The sequence below is a fragment of the Melanerpes formicivorus genome, unplaced genomic scaffold, assembly GCF_026170545.1.
Source record: "Melanerpes formicivorus ecotype bairdi unplaced genomic scaffold, bMelFor1.0.p_v2 SCAF_3, whole genome shotgun sequence".
Lineage (NCBI taxonomy): Eukaryota > Metazoa > Chordata > Aves > Piciformes > Picidae > Melanerpes > Melanerpes formicivorus.
This window is the reverse complement of record NW_027142355.1, coordinates 14,106,029-14,124,928: the sequence shown is the minus strand read 5'-3', so window position 1 is coordinate 14,124,928 and position 18,900 is coordinate 14,106,029. Positions and strand designations below refer to the sequence as shown.

At 42.8% G+C, this 18,900-nt stretch overlaps 1 protein-coding gene across 4 annotated transcripts in view; it reads left to right on the top strand.

Annotated features, from left to right (window-relative positions):
* The first annotated feature begins 17,095 nt into the window (after window positions 1-17,095).
* Window positions 17,096-18,900, top strand: part of PMPCB (peptidase, mitochondrial processing subunit beta) — a 12,123-nt gene continuing 10,318 nt past the window's right edge. For 2 of the 4 annotated variants that reach the window (XM_068167213.1, XM_068167204.1), the window contains exon 1: window positions 17,096-17,223. In XM_068167213.1, coding sequence (XP_068023314.1) covers window positions 17,134-17,223 — 90 coding nt within the window. In that variant the 5' untranslated portion in view covers window positions 17,096-17,133. Of the gene's footprint in view, window positions 17,224-17,870; window positions 18,078-18,900 lie in introns of those variants that run through there. The other 2 variants (XM_068167197.1, XM_068167187.1) reach the window with 1 other exon arrangement.

Here is an 18,900-nt window from a genome sequence, read left to right as displayed (position 1 = left end):
GGCTAGCCGCCTGGCGGTGCGTTAGCAAAATGGCGGCGGAGAGGGGGTCGGGGCTGGCCTGGCCGTGGCAAGCCGGGCGTTCTCGGGCTCGGGGCCATAGTGGGGTAGTGTCAGGGTTGGCAGCACGTCGCTATGGCTAGAGCTCGGACTACTCGTCGGCATCTGGGAAACAGGAGCACTTCGTTCTGTTCCCGGCGGGCACTGGCGGTTGGTGAACGTTGCCGGCAGTTCCATTTGGGAGTACGAGCACGCTTCGACCACCGAGTGCTGAGGTGAAAAGTTTCCCAGTCAGTTTTTTCGGCAGCCTCGAGGGCACCGTCACTCACGGGAGATGCGGACCGAAGGAGACCAGGCACGGCCGTCGGCCGCCCTCCCGCAAAGTAGGTCCCTGTGTCCCTACAAACGTTTCCCCGCATCAGGTAGTTAGAAGTCGTGCCCAGATTTCTTCAAATGCTGGATTACAACCGTCGCCTCCCCCTGGTTATGCCTTTGAATAGCTCACACACTGCAGCTGATGGCCTGGAAAGTGATGGGGGTTGAGTGATTTGGTACCATCGTAGAGAAATGAGGTTCTCAGAAATGTGTGGTTCTATTAATCTTTCCTTACTTTATGCACATAATACAATGGAAGGTGAAGGACAAAGCTACGCAGTTGTGCTACCAAAACAGTTTAATGCACAGCAGCACTATGAAATCTGTCTGGAGCTCCAATAGCATATTTGTGTACATTTCATCCTGAAGTGCAGGAATGGATGTCCAGAGAAATCTTGCTTGTGTTCAGAGGCCAGACTCTCGAGGTGGGTGTTCGGAGGCTAGAAACATGAGCCTTACTCTTCTTATCATTGATCTAGCATTCTCTCAGTCTCTGTAAGGTAGAGGACAAGTAATACAACCAAGTTATCTTGTTCTGTATGAGAAAGACAGGTGTGGTTTTATTGCTTATGGTGAGGCAGATTTGCTGACCTTTGTCAGTGGAAAAGACTAATTCATTTCTTACTTTTGGCTCTTCTCACCTGACATTTCCCAATCAGTTCATCCTATCAGTATGTCCAATGCTGATCTGGCCTTGTAGTGGCAACGACTTGCACATTATTAAATACAAATCCAAACTGACTTAAGTTATTTCTATTGTTACTTTATGGAATCTAAGATCTTCTAGGCAAGTTAGATGATAAAGCTGCTCTCCATAGCGCTAATCAATGGCCATTAATAGTTAGCAATAATTAGTGCCTATGTATAGGAATTTGTGTAAGCCACCAGGCAATTGCCTCCAGGCTGGCAGGCACTGATTGCCAACAGCAGCATGTTTGGGATGCTCATCCTACACATCAGCTGAGCATCTCCTGGTAGGCAGATTTAATTAAATGACTGTAAACATCATGTTTACCATTACAGATCCAAACCTCTTACATGATAAAGCATGCAACACTTGGTAGGTCTGCAGAGAAGGAACTTACGAACTACTGTAAAAAAAAAATAAAAATGTGCTTCTAAATATTATGTGAAATATTCTCTGATACCTAGCTGTTATCTTTTGTTGTCCCCTAAGCAGAAGTTCAAAATAGAAGCATAAAAGAGAGACTTTAGTCTGTGTTACACCAGTAACAGGCCAGGAGCATTCTCCAGCCCTAACACCAATTTCTGCAACGTGGATTTTCACACAGACCTTCCTAGCCCTGAAGAGCAGGTGGCTGCATCAAAATTCCTGTTGAAATCCTCCCTGGCCCACACTAATGCCTGAAGCATGTTTGGACACTCTGTGGGGGAGTGCTAGTGGGCATGAGCCAAAACTGAGGTAGCAACCTTGCTATCAATGTACTGGTTATTAAAGTGTGGCAATGTTCAGGCCCATGCCCTGGTTTATTGGAACACATGCAGCCTTAGATGAGAGGTAACTGTGGATCTCAGGGGAAGTTAAAGTTGTTACTTTCGTTTCCAAATTCTGTGAAGCTGGCAGTGTCTTCTGAATAAGCACAGCCAAGAGATGATGCTGTTCTGCTCAGTTCCTGCTATGTATTGTAATATTGCATAGCATTTTGCAAAATTACTATCATTAATATTTCTTTAGGAAATTCAATTACAGTGTCTAAAAGGCCTGATCAGATCCATATTCCTTTGTGAGCAGCACTGTGCAGAAAGAACAATTCTTGCCCTTTTGAGATCGGATTTAGAATTGGGCACAAGATATAGTAAGAGGTTTAATAAACAGGAAAAAGAGCTTTTGGGTGTACAAAGGAGATAAAAAAATGAATAGGTAGGGTGTTTCCTAATATGTTTACATTGTTGTGAGTGTCTTGACATTGTATTGTGAGTTAGAAACTGTAGAGCGAGGTTCTGCTTTCTTTTCAGGCAAAATGATGATAAACTGTTTTGTGTTTTGTTTTGCTTTTACTAAAAAGTTTTCTACTAAAAAGCATTACTAAAAAGTGTCCTTCCAGTAGTCATTCCAGATTGAGGGATTGAGTTTGTGATTCTTTTTTTGTTTAAGGGAACATATCTTTCCCATAGAGCCATGGCTTGAATGTGAATGTCGCCAATTGCTGTAATCTCAACGATAACCTCCAGTTTAATTTCTGGTGGGACCAGATTGCTGCTCTATACCTTGTGGTCTTTTTTCTTGCGGGTTTATTTTTTTGTGTCTCTAAGTACTTGGCTCTAGCTCTGTGCTTTTGTTCACCACAAAGCAAGTGGGTTACTGTGAGGCCAATAGGCATCATCTGACAACCTCAATGCTGGGTCTCAGTGGGTCTTTCAAGATGATCTGGCTGCCTTCACGGGTGTGAGTATAGCCCTTCAGCAGGGAGTGGCCATTGTGAGTCCTCTGGAATGTAGGAAGAAAATGCACCCTGCCAAGATACTGCTTCCTTGTCTGGCAGAGGGTCAGCCTGCAAAATGAGAGGGCTGCTGCACTGGCAGTACCAAAAGTTCTCAGAGAGGGACTAGATCTGTGGGAAGGGAAGAAAGCATGCAATAAGAGTGTGGAGGAATATATTCTTAGGAACTTCCTGATGGAAATAGGCTAGCTGGTGGTGCTCCAAGGCTGCCTCAAGAGGATGCTGAGTGCACAGGCCTGAGTTTTCACCAGCAGTGTCCCAAACCGATTGCTTTCAGGATGATTTTGGAGGTGCACAAATACAGTGGTGAGCTGATCATGGGAAAGTTTATTTACATGTTTTGTAGGAGCTGTCTATAAAGCTGCAGATTGTTAGAACTGTCTCTTCCTTCTCATGCTTGAACATAATACCTTTGAAGTCTTACAGACAGACAATGTTTATTTCCTGCTAAACAGTGACACACCTATTCAGAGATCCTAGCACAGGAACAACTCATTCGAATTCACTGTCTCATTTTTGAGCTTAAAGTTGGTGAACTACCTCTGACAACAAGGCAGAACAAAACCAGAGAGGCTCATGGAAGAACTGGGGCCACAATTTCCTCTTATCTTTTCAGAGCACATATGAAAAGCCACATAGAAATATAAATTCATATACAACCAGGCTTTTTTTTCTCTTTTTCCCTGAAAGAAGGAAGCCAAGCAAGCTTGGTGTCCTGTGCATTTTCACTCATTGCTCCGTGTGTTCACCTTTCAAGTGCAGTAATCCAGCCCATTTCTCTCCATACATTCCATGACATCTGTCTGGGCAAGAGACAGTGTATGCTGTGGTTAATACAGTCAGCTGTATGTGCAGGCAGGCTGGACAGCAAGTGCATGTGTCCATGACAGCTGGCTAAGATGCTGCTGTGTTTCCCATACTCAGGGAACTAATTTAAGTCTCCTTCCTACATCCAGATACTGGTGTTAAACAAAATTACAGGAACTCAATTAGTCTGGGCTTACTTCAGGGGGGTACTATTGCATGTTTTGAGGCTGTGGTACCTTGACTGAGCAGAGCAGGTGCCTTTGGACTATCATTTAGATTCCACCAAATAGAATTCTTTAGTGTTTACTTTCTAGGAAAACTAGGCTGCAGGGAAAAGGACACATGCATACCTGGGTTTGTTTCACAGTGTGAACTAGGATGTATGCTGAGTTGTCTCCCTTTACTAAGAAACCAGGGAATGCTGTAAGATGTCCTAATCCACAGAAAGTCCTTGAAATTTCCTTCTTTCAAATATTAATGAAGTTGGCCTGTTAGTTTAGCAGAAAAACACAGGGCGTGGTTTCACAAGAAACTGGTTAAAAGCAGGTCCTGCTGAGAACTTCTCCATAATTTCAAACAAGATAGTTTTTAGATTACAATGAAAAAGGCATTGTGAAATGGAAAGCAAGAAAAAAATAATGACTTTGATGTAAAGGTGCTGTGGGGAAATAGTCATGAACAGGAAAGAAGGTGTACAACCATGAAGTAAGCCAGAGCATCCTTGTGATGGCATGTAGCAATCCAGAACCACAGACTGCACTTTTCCTTTCCTGTCCAAGCTGCTTTTGTAGCTTTATTATACAAGCATCACAGAAATACAGGGCTATAAGGGGCTTCAACAAATCCCAGAGTTCAAGTCACTACTTTCAGTGAGGATTTTTCATAATTGGAATATTAGTGTAACTGTCAGCACCCTGTCATCATGCAGGCATGCCATGTGCTACAAGAAGCTACTTTCAGCTGCTAAGCTGCTGCTTTAGCACTAATGGTAACTGCTTGGTTCTCAGGCTGACCTCAGTATCCTGCTGCCACGCTCCTGAAATGAGTGTGAAACCTATTCTTCATCCATGGCTCGTGGGAGCGAGAGGGGAAAGGAAATCCGCTTTGGTTTTAGCAGCTGGCGCCGAACAGAGGAGCGACTTACAAATAAATGGAAGTAAAGAAGGATAGCATGTGACTAAAGCCATGAGGGTGACTATTTTTGTATGCCCACAGATGAGCAATGCTCTGAGTGGCATTTGACAAAATGTCACTCTCAATGTGTAGACATACATGATGATGTCATTTAAACTGGGATTCAGGAGGCTTCCCTATTTAAATTCTGCCCAAGCTCCTGACAGCCTGCATGACCTTCTGCAATATACTGAGCTCCATGGGTCAAACTGGTCTTCGCTGCAACTAGAGAGGCTGAGGGAGCTGGGGTTGCTTAGCCTGGAGAAGAGGAGACTCAGGGGTGACCTTATTGCTGTCTACAACTACCTGAAGGGGGGTTGTAGACAGGCAGAGGTTGGTCTCTTCTCCCAGGCAGCCAGCACCAGAACAATAGGGCACAGTCCCAGGCTGTGCCAGGGGAGGTTCAGGCTGGAGGTCAGGAGGAAGTTTTACACAGAGAGAGTGATTGCCCATTGGAATGGGCTGCCCGGGGAGGTGGTGGAGTCGCCATTGCTGGAGGTGTTCAGGAGGAGACTTGACAGGGTGCTTGGTTGCATAGGTTAGTTGATTAGGTGGTGTTGGATGATAGGTTGGATGCGATGATCTTGAAGGTCTCTTCCAACCTGGTCTATTCTATTCTATTCTATTCTATTCTATTCTATTCTATTCTATTCTATTCTATTCTATTCTATTCTATTCTATTCTATTCTATTCTATTCTATTCTATTCTATTCTAAATTGACTGCAATGGAATTATTCTGGGAGTGAATTTGATTTCCCAGATATCAGGCAGCAAAGCTGGTTCACTGAATAAATGAAAGCAAGCAAGCATAGATGTCACTGGAAAAGAGATGCAGCTGAACGGAGTCTTCTAGTTTTGGCAAAACTGGAGCAGAACTGCAGAATGTTATTTAAAATACATAAATAATTGTTGAGGTGGTTTACTGGCACTGTAACCTCCATGGAGGTAACAAAGCTATGAATATGTCATTGTCTTCTTTAAAGGCAAAGTAATTATCATGTATGTTCTTTATAACTGGGGAGATGGCTGGTGCTTCTGTAAGTATTCTGGTATAGATATTTTCTTCTTTAGAAAAACCCAAAAGACTCAAACATACAGCACACTGTTGCACAGTGATAACCTTCATCTACAGAAAAATGCATTTGGAGTCAGATAACAAAATAATGGTGCTAGTTAAGAAAATATAATTGCTATTAACAGTACTTTAGCAACATAAGCAGATGGTAAAATTCTCTATAAAATAAAAATAAAATTTAAATTATATATATATATATTTTAGAAACCACAACTTTTATGAATTTTGGAGTGGATAAAGAGCAAGCAAGTTGCTTCTTTGTAGCAAATTCAGTGAGGGACAGGTGCAGTTCACATTTAATCACAGAGGTACTGGAAATATCAAGTGACATTTCTCAGAGTTTCACTAGGGCCTCTACAAAGGTAAGGGTAAGTTTCTGTAGAGCTGAAATGAAGATGCAAGATTGAGAACATGTTGTCAAGCCCAAGCAAAACACCACCAAATCTTGGTATCTGTATACCTGTGTCATGAGGAAAACTTTGGGGAGTTTGGAAAGTCATTTGTCCAGAGACCTGGACAAATGGTGGCTTACGGAGCAACTGCAAGAGTTGTTCTCCAGTACAGGTATAGATAAGCAAAGGGTTCTGTTGTTCTTGCCATACCTGTTTGTAAACAAAATGAGCATTTATAAAGCAAAGGGTCTTTTTATCACAGCTCTTCATGTGATTTAGGTGAAAAAAGTTTTATAAACCACAAATTAGAATCACCTCAGTAATTGCCAGTGCCATATACTTGGATAGGGAACACTGGTCTATTTCCCCCTCCTTTTTCATGCCAATTTAATAGTGAGGACAATGGAGTTGCTTGTCTAGACATTATTTTAAAGGAGATCTGAAAGTATTTTCCAGTTTCTCTTGCTTCAGAGCAGAATCCACTCTCTCTAATCAGCTCCTGACAGATACTTGTTCCACCTGACATTGAAAACTTGCAGCCATGCTGATTCTTCAGACCTCTTCACAGTGAGTCACTGCATAACATTCCTGACAATTGAGAAGTTCTTTGTAAAATCTAACTTCTAGTTTCCAGTAGTAGTTTAAGGCTATAACTTCTTGCCATATCAGTAGACATGAAGAGCAGTTTGTAACTCTACAATAGTTTTTATCTGTTTGAGAACTGATATTGTCTCTTCCCTCAATCCTCTCCTTGCTAGACTAAACAAATTAATTCTTCCAATTTTACCTCATGGGTCTCCTTTTCTGTACCTCTGAAAATTGCATGGCTCTGGTGTGGTTTCTTTATTGGTCTTACTTCAACTAAAGTGCCCCAAAATAGATGTCCTCCAGCTGAAGTCTTACCAGTGCTGATTTTAACAGAAATTTGCTTTCTGTGGCTTTTATAAAGCTGTTTGTGTGCCCCAGCGTGAAGTCTGCTTATGTTTCAGCAGTATGACAGCACTGGGGCGTTTGGTTTATGATGTAGCACTACTTGTAGGTGCTTTTCTGAGGGGTGTGCTGCTTGCCTCCATCATATTCCTGTGCCCCCGACATCCTTCCATCTTCAACAGCATCCTGCTTTGTTCAGACTGTTACCACTGGTTTGTTACCATTTTTTATTCTGATGTTTGCCTTTGATAGATGTACATTCACACTACCTAGTTCACTGCATTCAGAGCATGTGACAAACTGATTCACTATCCTGTCTCCTGAGAAATGGCCACACACCCATCAGGAAGGATGGTGTCATGGGGCACAGCTAGCACTAACACAGCTATGCCATGACCACTACCTGCCCACTTCCATGTGGCACTCAGGGGAAGGAAGACAAAAGAGAATGGGGTATGAGATGGGAGTTCTCAAGGAAAATTTATTGTGGTTCCTAGATCCAGAGTATTTCACATGTGCTTCTGCAGCACCAGGTTAAGAGCCGCATTACAGTCAAGATACAAAAATCTACTTCTCCTTAATACGCAAAGTCTATCACAGTTCTGGAATGTGTCTTTGAATGGTTTCTGGCAAAACCAGATTACCTGTCACTTACCTCCATAGGATTACAGGATAATTTAGTTTAAAAGGACCTCAGGAGTTCTCTAGTCCAACTCCCTGCTCAAAGCAGTGACAGATATGAGATCAGATCAGAATTTATCCTGTTGGATTCTGAAAATCTGCAAGAGTGTGGACTCTACAAGCTCTCTGGGCAACTAGTTCTGTGGCTTGTCAGCCTTATGGTGAAAATGCTTTCTCTTAAATCCGGTTTGAACCTCTCTTATTTCAGCTTACACCCATTGCCTGCCATCCTCCCACCACTTAGCACTTTGAAGAGCCTGGCTCCATGTTCTTGATAATCTCTTTGCTGTTGTACAGATGCTTAGGAATGCTTAAAGTTTTACTGTTAATTTGGCAAAAGAAGCTAAAAGGCAAAGGGATGCCATTCCTGAATTCCCAAGTTTTGTATTCTCCCTTCCCCCCCCCCCCCCCCCCCATTTGTATAACTGACCATTTCCTTTCTTGTTTAACTTTTACAGTATTTATTTAGAGAGGGAATGAAACAGTTACATCTGAGAACTAGCAGAGAATGGTTGTGGGAGTTGTATCAGACTGACACAATTTAGAACATTTAACTTACCTAAATTGTCTTAATCTGTTCCTTCCCTTTTCTATATGGAATTCTCAGTCCCTTCTCTAACTTACAAATCAAAGCAAGAGATCCCACACAATCATTTGCAGAAGTTAAAGGAAGGAAGTGGCAAAAGGAACATTAGGAGGCATTTATTCACTGAAAGGGTGGTCAAAAACTGAGAGCCTTCCTGGAGATGTGGTTGATGCCCCAAGCCTGGACAATGCCCTTAATAACATTCTTGAGCTTTTGGTCAGCACTGAAGTAGTCATGCAGTTGGACTAGATCATTGCAGGTCCCTCCCACCTGAAATATTCCATTCCATTCCATTCCATTCCATTCCATTCCATTCCATTCCATTCCATTCCATTCCATTCCATTCCATTCCATTCCATTCCATTCCATTCCATTCCATTCCATTCCATTCCATTCCATTCCATGTTCTACTCCAGAGTGTCAGCCACCATTTCATGCAAGTCATCTGTTTAAAGGCAGATACTTTGAATTAAGTTGGAGTGTCTCACTGACTGTGGTGAACTTTGAGTCAGACCTTTAGAGTTTGTGAGGATCAGATAGCAAATCTTAATTATGCCCATAGTTTCTACTGCTTTATTGCTGGCTATGTAGATGGTTTTCCTTATTCACATATATATGATTTGGGGTAGATTTTACATAGGCAACAAGAAATGTATGAGGGTCTTACATAGATTAAATAAAAATTGCATTTAAATGCCACTTTGACAAATACTAAAAAAGAAGAGTTTCAAGAAGATTTGTGGAGTTTAGAGCTTCTAAATAAATTCCTGTGATCAACTTATATGTATAATTATACTAAAAACCACTCCTAGTACTCAACGTGGGATTAGAAATGAAAAGACTGAGAGAGAAATAATTTCACTGGTAGAAAGCCAAGAGTAGGAAATACAGGTTGTCATGGGGGAAAAAAATGGTTAAAAAATAGCTGTGAGACTTCTATGCTATGCAGCTGGCAGTAAGTTCTGAAGCTTTCTGGTTTGATGTTTTATACCTGATTTGGGAAAAGTGTTTCAGGATAAAATAAATATATTACACAGTACAAAAAGCAGATCTACCAGCATGCACAGACTAGCAGGATGATCACTGGCCACAGTCAGACACATAGGAGATTATGGATAACACTTAAAGTAGTGCAACCACTATGCAGTGCCAGCAATGCAGTGACTGCAGCCAGCTAGAGACTCACTGCTCACCCCTAACTCTGCTGAATCTGCTCAGCAGTAGTGACTTGGATTCCTATTCCAAACCTTCTTTCATCTGACATACCACAGCTCATCTTCTATGAATACCATATTGTGTTTGAAGATGCCTCCTAGGCACATCTCTTAAGCCTCTCATATTAACTCAGTCCTTCCCTATGTACTTAGTTAAATGGGATTTCCAACTTAAAAATATATATATATATTCCAGAGGTGCACAGACACCAATTCCAAGGCAAATTTGGAAGTAAATGGGTTTAAGGCATCTCTATACTCATCTGTCAATTTGAGTATGTTCTGGAAATGTCCAACTTACTCCTTGTCTACACACCTTGTCTATAACTCATTACCTTGTGTGTATTCAAATTCTTGTACTGCGAACCTGGTGATTATCTGAGTGTATGAATTGCATGGCTGTTGTTAAGGAGAAGCATAACAGTGCACACCAGAGAAAATCTATGCATGCACCATGTCTGGGATTAGTGGAGGTTTGGCAGCCTGTTTGGAATTCTCTGTATCAGCTGCCAAACATCTGGAAATTAGTAGAAAAATGTAGAAAAGAAAATGGCCAGCAAAAGCAACAGCCTGCCATGAAAAATGGTGGGTCTGGCACTCTGAGCTATAATAAGGGTTGAGAAAGGTATCAATCTGTGTCATGGAGCACAGTGTGTTTGAGAAGCTCCAGATACGGTTTCCCTCAGAGGACTATTAAAAAAACAAGCCAGTGAATCTGAAATCGGTCTACAAAAAGATCTTTAATTACAATGCACCACTACACTCAGAGCAATCAGGGTGTTAGCTTGAAATGCAGAAGTTTAAATATCAGCTTTAGCAAGTTAGCTGCTAATGTGAGCAGACGCATCCAACCAATGTTATCCCACATTCTCAAACTCTTTCTGCTGGCTTCTCAGGTTATAAAATCCCCAACGTTGTCTTTGCCAACCATCTGTCAACACTCCTAGTTTTTCCCTTGCTAACTTTTACAGCGTGGCTATTCATCACCACAAAATATAGTTGCTACAGAGTCTTAATTCTGGATATATGCAAGCATCAAAAATCAAACTTTTGGCAAAATAAAGATAAGCAAGACAAGGAATACTCAGATGATTGCTTTATTTGTATTGAACTAATGACAAGAAATATTTAAGTAAAGATGCTGCAGAAGTTCCAGCCTGTTGCATTAAAATGCTGGAGGGCCTTACAGAATATAAGCTCAGCTTGTTGTGCCCTTGAGTAAGTGCATTTATAACCTGTATGTCCTCTAATAATTTAATAAAATATATGGATTTGATCTTTAGATAAGGGGAAGCCTGGGATGAGCTACTAGCCTGAAGCTTAGCATAAAATTTGTTTTGCCTGAAGATAGCTGCCTAGAAGCTGGGTATCTTTAGTCTGCTGAACTATTCATTCATAGCTCTACAGTCACTAGGAGAGAAAAGCACCATGATGAAACATTTCTTAGTAATCATCCAAAGAGAGGTCTCCAGAACACAGTGGTTAACTCACATTTTGGAGGTACCTGTTTCACTCCACTCACTACTGAGTGCAGAGAACTGGTTATACTGCTGAAGTTGTGTGATGAATGTACCTCAGTACATAAGTGTGAGGCAGGCCTACAGCACCCAACAGATAAATTAGGACTCAAATTTGGCCAGGCTGCAATAGTCTCATGGACGCTGAAGTCTCCAGCATCATGGCAATCAGTCCGGACTATAAAACCCAGCTGAGAAGTGTGACAGAGCTGTAAAGCTGAATGCTTATATACATTGCTTCCACGTTTGGACTGCAACAGGGAACCATGGCAGCTCAACAAACACTGCCCTGGATCAGTGACTGTTTTGGGTCAATTTATATTCACACTGCATTCATCTCTGCATAAAACTACATGGTCTGTACTTTGTATTTACTAATGATTGCTTAAGTATTACTGAGATGATAGGGATCAGTGACTGAGAAAACAGGCTTTAAAGCAGGAGATAACAGAGTAAACTCAGTTATCTGGACATTAATATAGCATGTAACTATGTATTAACTACCTAATGAACTATGACAAGTGGCAGTAACAGCATTTTTCATGACATGGAAAATCTGCTCTCCTGTGAATTGTTAAACTGCTCACAGCTTTGCTGCCCAAACTATGCTGGACAGAGCAACAAATCACAGAATCAAAGAATGTCGGCTGTCCTGGCTGCCTGATCTGGTGCCAAATTCTCATATTTTCAGCAATTGTATTAATTTAATTTCTCACTGTGTGAATTTTTATCTAATTATACTAGAGACTTGGGTGAGCTTTTAATTATTTTCTGGAGACAGTACTTTGCTAAAGCAGCCTTTGCTCAAAATGAGCAAAAGGTTGAAATAGATCTTGGTGTGTTGGGAACATGCACAGAACACCAACACAAGCAATACAAAAGGACTAATTTCCAAGACTATTGTTCTGTAGTGAGCCTGCTAACAGGCAAAGAGAAGCCTGTCTTGCTAAAGCAGATGAACACAGGAATTTCCTATTGAGCTACTGCATTAAGCTGAATCTTCTGTTTGGCATGTTCTTAAAAAATGTTATGAACTACCCAAACTCCTGCCATTTATCTTGCTTATAAAAGCCTTCAGAAGTCAGGCACTAGGTTGTTTGGTACCTACCAAGAGGTGCCTCTTATTTCAGTGCATGAATACCTACAAGAAAAAGAACTGCATGCAGACAGAATACTATAGCATTAACTGAAGAAAGTTTTAAATCAGCAGCTTCAAAAGAATGCTCTGTTAATGAGCAATTGAAATGTTATAAATTCAGCCAACGGCCTTTATGTTTAATTTAGACAGTTTCCCTTACAGCTTGAGAGTTCAGAAGACCAGTGTCAGTGGCCTGTGGGCCTTTGCTGTTGCTGCCAAGTGATTAACCATGGGAAAGAAAAGCTATTTGTAATTTAATCACCTGGAGGATAACCAATAGCTAATACTGATAAAAATACTCAGCTAGCTGCCAGTGAGCCTCATGTACAAAAATTAGACAGTATCATGTCCACAGAGTTTGATTTGTATTCTCCAAACAGCTTTAATCACAAAAACTCTGCTAAAAAAAGTATCATGTCTGGAGCCCAAGCTGGAGCTGGTTTGAGTTCTGCATGCTTGCCTAGGCTAAAACCAGTTCCCAGCAGCAGGTTCTGGGCAGATTCATGAAGTGCAATCTGTATCACTGCTCTAAAAAACATAGTGGATTGTAAACAGTGAGCATGAGAACTTTACAAACAGCCAACACAGCACTAAGCAGTAGTGCAGCTGAAGGCAATTTCAATTGTTAATGCTATTACTGTGTGCTGGTTTCAGCAGTTTTGAAGGTCTTTTTCCTGAGTGGTGCTGTTCTGATGCTCTGCTGCTCTGGCCTCTGAGGCTGGATCAACCTGTAGTAATTCAGGACAGCTCTTCGCAGCTGCTGCAGTAATCTGATTGTGACAGTGAGTCTTGCTTACGTGAACCTTTTATTTTAGAAGAAATATTGTGTCTATACTATTGAAAGAAAAACCTGTCAGTGTGATCTTGTTTTATTTGCTCCTATCGGGATTGTCATTCTAGTTCAGAGTTAGAGTAGTGCTTATTTCAAAGTGCTGGGTTCAGCCCCTGTGTTGGCACATCATTATGTATGCATCAGGTATGGACACGCAGCGTTCCGATTTACATCACTGTCACTGCTACTACATGGAATTGTTTTACAAAGAACAAGTATTACACTAGAAGCAACCATGAGTGCTGGACCAGCTGAATCTTTTTCTCATATTGGGTGTTAGAGTCTCTCCCTGTGTGTGTGAGCTGATGCTGCAGCCTTCTCAGCTGGCAGGTCCTGACTGATCATTTTTATGAGCAACGGCCTTACCTCTGAGACCTTTGTGCCATTTGGTTGATGTTGGACAGTAATGAGCATAGACATGTAATTTCCTCAGAAAACCAGCTGGAACTATCTAATTCAGATTGGCTGCTACTGCTGGTTTTGGAGGAGTTCCTGATGAGTTTGAAGGGTAAAGCCTACTTAAAAACTGAAAGTGCCATCTGGTCCTTTCCCGAAACCTCTTCATGAGGGATACTAATCTAAACCAGCTACTTGGTGTAAAATACAATGCTCTTCATGCTTAGGGTGAAATCTGAAGTCTGAGCTTAAAGCAACCAGATTGTCATTCTGAGACTGCCACCTAAATCATATGCCTCGTTCATAAGGCTCTGCAGCACCCTGAACTTGGCACACAAACTATTTTTGTATCCTACTGATGGTTGCAGGATAAATAACAAGGGTATTGCTTATAAAGACCTCCCCTCTGCTAACCCTGGCCCTTCTACTTCATTGTTGCTTGAGACTGGACACATAAGAACTCTGAAGAAAGGTCTCATTTCCTCCATCTGGTTGCTGCAGATAATACTGTTCACCTAAAGCAGAGGATCTGTTGCTGTAATAGTACATTTCCAAATAACTTCATTTTACAAAAAGCTTGTTAAATAAAACAGTGCTTTGGATGAGTTTAGGGGTGAATGCTTCTGTCCTCAGCTCCTACTCTTACAACACCAGTATTTCTTGGATTTTAGAGCATTTTGAACTGAATCATCATTTCTTGATTTAAAGTCACATCTCTCTAATGAACTTTGCTGGATATTAAATTTTAGATTGCATTTACATATGAGACACTGCTATTTAGTTAAGTATGAGACATATTATGAGGATAATCAGTTTATCTTAAGCTGTAATTCTATGTCTAGCAAGGATTCAAATTTCTGGGATGGAGTGTGGCTAATGGCTTAGTGAAGTCTGGTAAAATACCTTTGAGATAAATCCCAGTATAATGAGATCAGCTAGATCTAGCTGTAAAATGGAAGAGAAGCTTAGTGTTAATTTTCAAATGCACAGTTTGGTTCTCTACTTTTATTTTACAACTTGACAGAGATGCAGCCGAATTTGAAAAATATGCTGGAACTGGATGGATCTTTTGAATATGCATAAACTAAAAGGGACAAACTAAACTGAAAAAGGGAGAAGTAGCTGCCTTCCTGTAAGGTTAGCTTCTCTGTTCCATGGAAACTAATTTGCCTCCAATGTAAATTCTCTTGTAAAAAGATGTGTCTACTTTGCAGCCATCAGATCCTTCTTACACAGGTTATGTAGGCACTAGAATAAATCAGAGAGATCTACAGTTACATAGGCAATCATGGGAGCACTGTCAAATCAGGTAGTGCCCAGCTGCTTGGCATTTAAGTTTGTATTTTAACTAGTGTGTTAGCAACAGTTTGACTTTTAAATACATGCAGTATTTCATGCTTTTGTGTTTTACCATTTTCATGGTAAATTCCAGTTACATTCCTCGTGCCATAAACTGAACAGGCCCCACTGCAGGAGTAAAACTGCTCTTTAAACACACAGCATATGAAGTGGCAATGCAAATTTCTTATGGCAGCCAGTACAATTTCATCCTGAAGTGCACAGGAGTGAGGACCTACCTGTACAGACAGCAGATTTCAGAAAAGCTAAATATTTAAAATACAATGGCTTTTTCTAAAATTGCTCCATGGTTTGGACTCTGAGAAGGTGAATCACGGTGAATAGACTTCTCAGGCATTACCATCTGAGACAGCTCAGGAGCTACTAACAAATGTCATTATCATTTGTAAGTCATAGTACTTTTGTCACCTAAAATCCACCTGACTGATAGCATTTCAAGGGGAAGAGAGCACCACTTCTAACAGCTCTTGTGAATCAACTATGAGTAACAGCAACTTGGCAGTAGTAGGAGACAGCCTACACTGAGAAGGATCCTCAGTTGCCACCCTTTTCAAGATCCATTGTTGAAGGTGAGCCCTGAAGAAGAGATGGAGTAACTGAGGGCACTCATTAACTCATCACTGAGCTCCTTCAGGAACTGGCTGTGTCTATTAAAAAGGGAAGTGTGCAGAGAAGGCACCTGCTGAACAACCTGGGGAAAAGCTACTACATCTGGGGCCAGGATCCTCTTTGTTCTAATCATTTGCTGACAGCCTAGCTTCCTCTCTCTTTTTGGAGCAGAGCAGGACAGCAATAGGGAAAGTTTGTAGCATCTGTACTGAGGCAGAGGATGTCAGAAGTACTGTGCTGCAGTCTGAGGCAGAGGGGAATTCCTGGGTTAGGAAAATAGTACCAAAACCCAGTGCCTTCCCCCCAGCATATGTAGTACAGATTTGGTTTAAGTAACATTTTGGTTCTTTGTGTTGAGTCACACTTAACACACTGTGGAACTCGGGCAAACAATAGAATTTCTCCTCTGTTACTCCCCTCACTTTTTAGATAATACTTCATTAACCAAGTAAAATGCTCCAACTTCAGGGGAAAAAAGGTGGCAAAATTAAACAGGAAATAAAAACTGATGGTACTGCTTTCTGCATGTCTGTACTTATTTCTCTAGAGCCATAGCTTTAAGCATAGTCAGGGATGATCTCTGGCACTGAAATTAAGCTGCCTCTGCTGGTACATTGCCAGAACTTTTCCCAGCCTGAATCTGGCTCTTGTCATGCGCCACTCCTGCAGGCTTTTCCCAGCCCCTGGCAGACGGGAAAGGCTGTTCTCAGCAGACAGTTTGCACAGCACTGTCCTGTCTTGGGAGCTGAGGCAGTTCACCAGCACTGGCATGGGCAATTTCCCTAACAGCTGGCTTTGGTAGAACACCGATTTTAATGTGTAGATGAAGCCTTCTTGTCTGTGACAGTCCAGTGTTTTAGATATTGAATAAATTTCTTAAAACATGACCTTAGTTTATTATAATACTGTTACTGTTTCAGGATTTCCCCAGTCAGTGTGGGTCTGTCTTGCAGGAAGTGCAGCACCTAGCTGTGCCAAGACAGCCTGTTTCAGTGCTGTGCCACCCACTATAGTGTGCAACAGCACATAGCCAAAGAAACACCAGTGGGTGATGAGCTCTCACCACAGCAGCTCACAAACTGAAGAAACACAGGACTTTGTGGCTACTGAAACTGTCAATGGTTTATGGAGAGGAAAAATTCGCTTTCCTTAACTGCACCGTTCTGTGGAATAGGGTGATTAACCTAGGCCTCTTCTGCAGTTTGTAATTAGCGAGGTCTGAAATAGTTTGGGAGTATCCCAGTGAAAGTATGCATTACAAGAGCTACAGGGCCTTTGTGAGGAATACCAACTTCACACAGCTCGAGTCAGGCACCGGGCTTCACTCCCACTGCTGGACACACACCACTCAGCCTCGGTGGAGGCCGCGGCGTTGACACTTCCTCACCAAAGGGTCAGTCACCTTCTGGGAGGAGCCGCGAGGGTTGGAAACGTACTACACCATGTCCCCAATCACCGCCAGAGGACAGCGGAGCCACGGCCGGGGCGACCCTCTACTTGACAGGCCGGCGGCGGCAGGGCGGAGCTTCTTCGCGCATGCGCACTGCCCGCCGGAACTCCGCTGCCGGCTCTCCGACCCTCTCATCAAGATGGCTGCGTCTACAGCTCGGTTAGCGGCTCGGCGGCTTTTCCTGCCTTGGTGTACTCGGCTTGTGCGAGCGCCCGACTTGGGGGACCGGGTAGGCGACCGAGGGGGAAACGGGAGGGAGTTGCGGAGAGCCCCAGCGCCCCGGCGGCTTCCTACGCGAGTAGTGAGGTTGCTGCAATGGGGGCGGGGATATTTGAGGCCGGGAGGCGCGATGCCCGCTGGGAGTTGTAGTCGCTATGCTGGCGCTGGATGGGCCCCCTGCCGCGGTGCATGGCGGGAGTTGTAGGCTCTGCCAGGCTGAGGGGCAGGCGGTGTCACCCCCTCGGCTGAACATTGTTCTCTAGCGACAAGGCCGGGTGACCCGGGCAGCAGCGTTTACTCCCAAGGTCCGCTGTTACCTTTCATTGTCCGCCGTGGTACCGAGGAGTCGGGGTTGGCTTCGAGTCTGCGAGAGGAAACGGTGCAGCCGTGGCTTAGAGCCATGCCTTAGCGAGGGGCAGCAGCAGCCACTAGCTCGGTATGGGGCCTGCTGTGCCCACCCCAGGAAAGCTCCGACAAAGTGTAAACCCTCCTTTTCTTATGGCTAAATGGAGGCTGCCTGAAGATGTGAGCCTATAGCTCTTCACTTCTGTCATTTTCCCCGTCCTCGCAGTTTGAAGCCTCAGCTTTTCCTTCTGAAAACAGAAGAGGAAGATTTTGTTTTCAAAAGCAATTTTTTCCTTTTCTGTAATGTAGACTAGCAGTGAAAATGGTACCTTGCAATGGCCCATGCTGGCAGCTGACCGGCGGGAGAGTAGCTCTGTGGAAGAGGCCTTCGGGTACAAGACAGCCACAGAGCGTCTGTCAGCAGAGCAGGCTGGCAGCAGCCTGGGCCGAGCAAATGGGAACACAGACGATCAAAGGAATGGATTAGTTTGCACTTGGCAGGTGGTTAGAGTAATGGCGGTGAGTTTTGAGCTTCTCAATGTAAGGAGGACATCAGTGACCTGGAATATGTGTTCAGCTGAGATGGCTGCGGGTTGGAGCATGTGCCCTGAGTTTGGGTCTTGTTCAGTCTAGAGAAGACACAGCTAATACTTAGGAGAAGGCTATCAGGAAGACACAGCTAGGCTTTTCATAGTGGGGCATGGGGGCAGAATGAGAGGCAATGTGCGTAAGTAGAAATGAGAGAAAAAAATGGATATATAGAAACAATTTTTTTCCTATAAGGCAATCAGGCCGTGGGGCAGGCTGCCCAGGGAGACCATACAACTTCCCACCATCATCATAGATTTTCACTTGACAGAACCTCTGAGCAAACCAGTCTTACCAGACTGATCTTGCTTGGAGCAGAAGGTTTGACTGGAAACTTCCCAAGGTCACTTCAAACTTGACTTGTCCTGTGATCCTAGATAAGCAAATTTTGACAGATATAGCCTGTTGATATTCTAGGATGAGAGTGGGTGAGAGCTGGAATTTGTACTCTCACGTTTAGGGCAGTCATGTGGTGAGGAAATAGCGTATTGCTTCAAGTACACATTTGGGGTGCATACTAAGATTTGTTGACACTGAAAAAGTGCAATAAATAATTTTAAACTCCATTTTCCGGTCTTTTCTACCTCATTCTGATTTAATGTGCTTTAATTGCCAGACAATTGATAAAAGGTGATGATTTCAATATCTGCCCCTGTTCTGAGTAACAACTTGCAGTCCTGGACATAGGCCCTTGGACTGTATCTCACTTCATTTTAGATGGGAGGTACCCCAAAGAACTCCAGCTGTTAAAGGA